General features: G+C 50.0%; 2 protein-coding genes across 2 annotated transcripts in view; both read right to left on the bottom strand.

Moving 5' to 3' along the window:
- ik (IK cytokine) overlaps window positions 1-7,372 on the bottom strand; it is a gene marked incomplete at its 3' end in the record, with an annotated part of 24,510 nt that overhangs the window by 10,452 nt on the left and 6,686 nt on the right. The window lies entirely within an intron of this gene.
- Window positions 3,072-7,372, bottom strand: part of LOC103375618 (A disintegrin and metalloproteinase with thrombospondin motifs 2-like) — an 8,744-nt gene continuing 4,443 nt past the window's right edge. The window contains exons 2-12 of the mRNA XM_008305935.1: window positions 7,161-7,294; window positions 6,358-6,481; window positions 5,972-6,052; window positions 5,712-5,875; window positions 5,477-5,636; window positions 5,265-5,397; window positions 4,901-5,108; window positions 4,695-4,824; window positions 4,525-4,599; window positions 4,250-4,439; window positions 3,072-4,040 (exon numbers count right to left, since the gene is read on the bottom strand). Coding sequence (XP_008304157.1) covers window positions 3,320-4,040; window positions 4,250-4,439; window positions 4,525-4,599; window positions 4,695-4,824; window positions 4,901-5,108; window positions 5,265-5,397; window positions 5,477-5,636; window positions 5,712-5,875; window positions 5,972-6,052; window positions 6,358-6,481; window positions 7,161-7,238 — 2,064 coding nt within the window. The 5' untranslated portion in view covers window positions 7,239-7,294 and the 3' untranslated portion in view covers window positions 3,072-3,319. The remainder of the gene's footprint in view (window positions 4,041-4,249; window positions 4,440-4,524; window positions 4,600-4,694; window positions 4,825-4,900; window positions 5,109-5,264; window positions 5,398-5,476; window positions 5,637-5,711; window positions 5,876-5,971; window positions 6,053-6,357; window positions 6,482-7,160; window positions 7,295-7,372) is intronic.

Below are 7,372 nucleotides of genomic sequence, written 5' to 3'. Positions count from 1 at the left end.
TAACTTGCTGATTCCACTATTGAACCCATACCATGATGGAACCTCCAGCGTGTTCCACTGTGGGTGCGTCTGTGATAAAAACGTTCTCCAGACCGAAGAGTTCAAACTTGGACTCATTCGTCCAGAGGACCTTCTTCTAGTCACCAACAGTCCAGTGTCAAATCTGAGGCGTTTCTGGATGTTTGCAGGCCTCAGTAAAGGCTTCTCAGCAGCTCTTCTTCCCTCTAAGCCTTGTTCCATCAGTCGTCTCTTATGGTCACTCTGGAGACCTTCTCAGACTCTGATCTAGAAGCATCTCTGGCTGAAGATCAGCAGTGGTCTTCCTTCTTGTCTCTAGTCCTTCAAGTTCAATTCAGTTTTATTTGTATAGCGCATATTTACAACAACAAGTCATCTCATAGCGCTTCACAAAGACAGAGGCAGAAACACCCAACAATCCAAACATCTGGATTCTCTATAAGCTTCAGCAGTCTGCTGGTGGAAAGGAACCGAAAACCCCCGCAGGGGAAAAAAAACCTCCGACAGAACCAGGCTCAGGGAGGGACGGCCATCTGCCTCCACCGGTTGGGTGGATGTAGGATGAAGTCTTGAGGTGTCTACATCTACTTCAGGTACCTTTGGTTTCCTGCTTCTTCCTTGGAAGAGAACCAGTGTCAGTAACTGACTCCAGATCATCAGAGACCATCCAGCATCATGAAGAGCTTTGATGCCACTCAGCTCTCCATGTTTTACCATTTTGAACAGGAATGAGGAATTTAAACTGAATTCACCTTTTTATATGTAAATCTGAGCCCCTGGGCGTCTCTGAGGAGTCAGACATGAATCAAGCAGAACATTCAGCCACTAAAGCGAATGGTTCTGTTCAGGAATGACAGTACATAACTATAATCTGACATCTTAATCAAGAAATAATAATAATGTGATTTCCTAGTTTTTCAGGTGTTTGTAAGACAGTATATTTGACAATTCATGGACAACAATAATAATCATCATTAAAAACATCATTGTGGTTAAAGAGCTTCTACGTGCTGGTGTGTTAATGGTTACAGAAACATAAAACAGGATTTTGGTAAATGCTGTTAATTTAGGGATAAACATTGGGTGGTGCTCTAATGCATTTCTTAAGCTCTGTGTATTTTATTATATTGACACACTCTGCTGAAAGTATCTGCTGTGATTTAAGGTACTTGTTCATGATATGTTCTGATTTATTGTACGGTCACTGCACAACGTTAATGTTCTACAGAGAATATTGAACAATATTAGTACCACTACTACTACCAGTATTATAAAACATGTCCTCGTATGAAACATGACTCTTGTTAAGATACTGCAACAATAAAACCTGTTAAACACCAATAATGAGGTCCAGTAATAAAAAACACCAACACCTCCATGAATTCACTGCTGAGCTGTGAGTGAATTATCTTTACTAACATACCGACGGGTTTTCTGTTTAATGACTGATGTTAGAAATCGTTATGGCTGATGTTCTGTCTGATGTTCTGTCTGATGTTCTGTCTGATTCAGATGATCAGAACCACCAACGTGTGAACTTGTCATCAGAGAAAACAGAAACTCTGATCTGAGCTGCTGGAAACAAACTTGTATTTTTGTTTTACAGACCTGAATGTGTTGATGTTTCCAGCAGAGGGCGCCGTCAGACCTCATATAACCCGTCTAACCAGTGTAACTAGTGAACCTGGTATAGATTTTTTGACCAGTGGAACCAGTGGAACCAGTGGAACCAGCGGAACCAGTGCTCCTCAGATCCTGGCTCCAGTTGTTCCAGTCTGTGGTTTCTTTGATGTTTCCAGACGATGCCGTCTGAACATGACAGAATCTCTTAGAAGGAAACCAGACTGGGAATCCTGCTGCAAACCAGAACCTCCAGAACTTCCAGAACCTCCAGGGTCAGCCTGTAAATGTGGGATTTGGTGGAAGCAGCACAGAAACCAGAGAACACCAGTGAAGTTGTGGAAACAGAAACATTTCAAGCAGCTCAGAGGTCGATGGTGGTTTCTGTGGAACATTTCAACAGGTCACATGTTGTTAAGCTGCTTTTCTTTTCTGGGCGGTGAAACGTCTCCTGGTGATGCTTCTCCTTCTGCTCCATGTTTGTCAGCTGCTAACTACTCTGGGATCCGTATTGAACTCACATCAGTTTGTGCTAATGAGACACATGTTCGACTCTGAGGGCTCAGATGTGTGTGTTTGGTTTCATTCGTGAGCTCAGCATTTTGTTCTGGTTCTGTGTCTCGGCAGCAGGTTGACGCTGTGGATGGACGCATGCAGTTAAAACACTGGAACATGTGAAGCTGTTTCCACTGATCTCATCTGCTGTGAATGCAGCAGACGGAGTGGCTCCAGATATCTGAGAGTCTGCAGGCGACTGGAGGAAACCCGTTCATTCAGAATCACATTCTGGTTTCTGTCAGAGCAGCTGGAGGCCTGATCCATTCAGAGAAAACATCAACATCTTCTGACAGGTTTGATTTGCGGTACAAGTTCTTAGTGTCAGTTCAGTATTCCCAGATTGAAAACTCGATGGAACATTTCCACATCAAAGTGCAACTGGAAGGTGATCGAAATGTTTAAAGTCTCAGACGTGATGTCTGAGGCGTCGTATCCATCTGTCAATGTGCAGCAACAAACCTCAACATTTCAATCTGCTTGAATCAAAGCTCAAGACGTCTGTTTCTGCTACAACCAGTTCATCTGTGAAGATTCTCAGTCCTCCAGGTCATCGTCATTCTCGCAGTTTCATCAGATGGACCTGCTTGAGGTCCTTGAAGACGTTTCACCTCTCATCCAAGAACAGTTCAGTCAGAACTTATGGAGCCTCTTGGATGAGACCTGAAACATCTTCAAGGAACTCAAGCAGGTCCAGTTGCTACGATTAACCTACGAGAATAGCTGGTTCTAGGTCTAATCTAAACCAGATCAGCTGAATGTGGTGTTGGACAGTTTGTCGAATTGACTTGATGTTCAAATGTCAGAAAGAGTTTGAGAGAAGAAGGAAAAGCAGCAGAGATGAAGAAAGCAGGCGGAGCAGAAACAGCTGCTCCAGATGTTGGTGAGTCACAGCGACAGCAGCTGGATGAAGGTCTGCTTTATTCACAAACTGGATTATTTGGTACAAACATGAAAACCAGTGAAACTGAGCTGCAGCTTTCTGTCTACGTGGCTGTGACACTTTGATTTCAGGCTGTAAACTTCAGGAAGCGGCTTCAGTCTGTGTCTGTTCGTTAGCGCAGTTTGTTAGCGTAGCGTGAGAAGCTGCACATGCGTTGTGGCGAGCGGCGGGAAACCTGCAGCGTCAGTGTTTCCCAGCGGTCCGGCTCTTGCTCGTCCTGCTCGGCCTCCTCAGCAGCTCCTGACGCCGCTTCTCGTTCAGGAGCTGCTGGATGCGTTTGTTTTGCGTTCGTTCGCGAAACGGTGGCATCCGTGGCACAAAGTAGTTCTGCTGCCCCCTGGTGGCGTCGCTGTCCAGCCCCACGATCCGGTACGAAACCTCATCCACCGAGTTGTTGTCTGTCTTGGAGAGCGGGAAGAACGACGCCGAATCCGTGTCCGTCAGCGTGATGTTACTGTGGAGGCTCCGCCCCCCTGATGATGTGGTGGTGATGATGTCATCAGGTCCTGCTGTCTGGCTCCCACCCTCCACAGTTACCACGGCAGCTGTAGCAGGAGGACTTGTGGGAGTTTTCCTCTGGAAAAAATGTGGTGGAACAGTTTTCCTGGGACGCCTTGTAGGTGTCGTAGTACTAGCAGGAGTAATGGTCATAGTGGTACTAGTCGTAGTAGTGGTAGTGGTTGTAGTACGCAGAGTCTCAGAGAGCAGCGACGGATCCTCGTAGGATGAGTACTCGTCGTAGTCGTCATACTCCACGTAGATGAAGTCGGCGCTGCTCCTGCTGATGGGGGGTGGAGTCACTGTGAAGCTGGGAGGTGGCGTGCTGATGACATCACTGATGACGTGGCTGCTGTCAGACCAGGTGGACGCTGATGTCATCATCTGTGTGGTTGGAGTCCACGAGCTGGGAGATAAAAACAAACCAATACTCAGTCAGTAACATGAAGCAGCGTGGCGGACGAATACAGAGGAGCGACCTGCTGGAAGACATGTTCAGCACAGCGGCACTTCGTTCTGATGAGCTACAGGAGTTATAATCCACTAAACGTCTACTGGCGTGTTTCATGTTCATGCAGCAACTTTTGGTCTGTTCTGATCCATCTTCTGTCTGACCTGATGTCTGCTGGCAGGTTTGTGCTGCTGGAGTTGCTGAAGTTGCTGGAGTTGCTGAAGTTGCTGGAGTTGCTGAAGTTGCCCTCGCTGCAGGATTTGCAGCACATCTGCTGGTATCCGGCAATAGAGCAGTACCGACTCAGAACCTCCATCCGACAAAACACAGAGCGGTCACCGCGGCAACGCTGCCCTGGAGACAAAGCAGGTGAACAATGAGTTCAGTGGAGGAGGAAGATGAAGATGAAGGTGATGAAGAGCAGCAGTGAGTGGTTTACTGGAGGAGATCTTGGCAGAGGGGAAGTCTGGGTTGGACCTAGACAGCCAAAGGACGATGGCGTTCTTCTGGTCGCCTGCAGGGGGAGACAAACAGCCATAAACAGAAACTACAACAACAGTATCCCCCTCTTCCCTTCAGAAAGCTGCCACATGATTGGCTGTCGCGTACCGCTGCAGGGCGGGGCCTGGCAGGTGCGAGTTGTCATTGGTGCTGGTCCGCTGCAGTTTGAGGCAGATCCCTCCGGACCGGAGCAGGCGACCTGACGCTCCTGAGTGCCGTTTCCACATGAGGCCGAACACTGCACACAGAAACCATTGATCGATGAGGTATTGATCACACAGAACTCAACCTACAGCTGGTGGCGGCCATCGTACCGGGGTCCAGGGCCCCACCCTCCAGGCGGCAGGGCAGGGGAAGCGGTTGCAGGTCCGTTTGGCTTCCGGCCGGTCATCTCCACAGAGGTTGCTGTTTACAGAGCGCTGCTGCCCCCCACTGGACGCCTGCTGGCAGCTCACCCAGCGGCGCTGCCACCCGGTCTGCCCACAGGAGGCACTGCAGGGCTGCCAGTCTCCGGAGAGCCAGCTGAGGACACAGAGGAGGTCACCTGACGTTTAATTGGACGACAGCCATGACACCGTGGTAGACACAGTGGCGACCGCCAGTTACTGTGTCACCGTGGTGACCAGCAGTGTGGTACTGTGATGCAGTGTGTTACCGTGGTGACCGGCTGTGTGTTACCGTGGTGAGCGGCAGGCCTCAGTGTTGCAGTTGCGGCTGATAGCTCTCGGCTTGTTGATGTTGGAGCAGAATGTCCTCTGAACCATTTTTCCATCTGCCTTCCTCCGGCAGCCAAACCTGGTGTACTGTTTCCCTGGCAACCAGAGATCACCATTAGCTACGTAAAGCCGTTGCAACGTTAACCAGTAAGCAGGCAGCTCGGTGATGCGTACCTCCTCCGCAGGGTTTGGAGCAGTGCGACCACCTCTTCAGCGCCCACTCGTAGAAGACAGCGTCCTCCTGCACCAGGTTGGACTCCAGCGACGACCGCAGGCGGTCCTGGATGATGTACTTGTAGGAGACCGTCACCTTGGCGTCACCGTGGGAACGGACCTGTCAGACAGAACAGTCCGTTAGCGCTGGCTCAGACTTGGCAAGGATACGCTGGCTCCGTGACGTCGGACTGACCATGAGCAGGATGGCGTACTTCAGCGGCCCGGCGGTCTGCAGCGACTCCTGCTCCTCCGTGTTGCTGTACTCCCAGGCCACACCTTTCTCGATCACTGCTCGGGATTCTGGGAGCTCGTCTTCGTCATTGAGGAATAGGTGACCCGTCTCCAGGTTCTTCACGGCTGCAGCACAAGTCACGACAGCAAGGTTTTAGTAGAAAACTACCAGTGACATGCCGCCTCCAGACTCTGGCTCCTCCAGGCTCCACCCCCTCTTACCCAGGATGTGAGGTGTTCCTTTGAACTCCTGGATCAGCAGGTGACGCGCTCCTTTAGGGATCTCCAGGATCTTCAGGTACCCTACGAAACAATAATCAATCAATAAATAACCATCCAACACAAAGAGGCTCAGCTAGCATGTTCTGTTTCTGATTGAGTTCAGGGTCTGGATTAGTTCTGGTTCTGGGTCTACAAAAGTTGTGGTATTTTTTTCTGGGTCTGGACAAGTTCTGGTTCAGTTTGTGGTCTTGTTCAGTTCTGGCTTTGGTTAATTTTGGATTCTGGTTTAGATCTGGGTCCAATTTAGTTCTGGTTCCTGTTCAGTTCTGGCTCTGGTTCTAGTTCAGGTCTGAGTGTGGCTCAGTTCAGGTTCTGGTTCTGGTCACCTTGCTTCTTGGTGCTGCGGGTGAAGTTCCCTTTGATGATCTTGCAGCTGGAGTTGTCTCCTCCACAGATTCCACATCGATCCTCCTGCTGATCCGACGCAATCTGACCGTCACAGCCGACATGCTGCAGGAGACAAGGAGACAAGGAGGTAGGAGACAAGGAGACACGGAGGCAGGAGACAAGGAGACACGGAGACACGGAGACAGGGAGGTAGGAGACAAGGAGAAAGGAGACAAGGCGGTAGGAGACAAGGAGATAGGGAGGCAGGGGACAAGGAGGCAGGGAGGTAGGAGACAAGGAGGCAGGAGACAAGGGAACAGGGAGGTAGGAGACAAGGAGACAAGGAGGTAGGAGACAAGGAGACAGAGAGGCAGGAGACGGGAGACAAAGAGACAGGAGACAGGAAGGCAGGAGACAGGGAGGCAGGAGACAAGGCGGCAGGGAGATAGGAGACAAGGAGGCAGGGAGGTAGGAGACAAGGAGAAAGGAGACAAGGAGGTAGGAGACAAGGAGATAGGGAGGCAGGGGACAAGGAGCCAGAGAGGTAGGAGACAAGGAGGCAGGAGACAAGGGGACAGGGAGGTAGGAGACAAGGAGGCAGGGAGGTAGGAGACAAGGAGGTAGGGGACAAGGAGATGGGGGACAGGAGACAAGGAGGTAGGAGACAAGGAGACAAAGAGACAAAGTGATTCGAAGTGTAAACTGTAAGAAATATAATCATTTAAAAAATACTTGTGACAAAAAGAAGACGACTATCTGAACACAGACAGGAACACAGAGACACAGGAGACACAATAAAGACCTCACACTCTCCTCGGACGCACACACTGAAGGCGTCGTCGTAGGAACACGGCGTCCCATCATGCACCATTCTGTTCATGGAAACCACCGCCGCCGTCTCCCGGGAACGACAGAACAACCGACAACGCTGGTCCGCTGCAGACACACAACACGTTACTGCCGACACACAACGCTTCACTGCAGACACACAACACGTCACTGCAGACACACAAC

The sequence above is a fragment of the Stegastes partitus genome, unplaced genomic scaffold (assembly GCF_000690725.1).
Source record: "Stegastes partitus isolate 25-593 unplaced genomic scaffold, Stegastes_partitus-1.0.2 Scaffold2708, whole genome shotgun sequence".
NCBI lineage: Eukaryota > Metazoa > Chordata > Actinopteri > Pomacentridae > Stegastes > Stegastes partitus.
The sequence above is the reverse complement of the archived record's forward strand: the minus strand, read 5'-3'. Positions and strand labels throughout refer to the sequence as shown.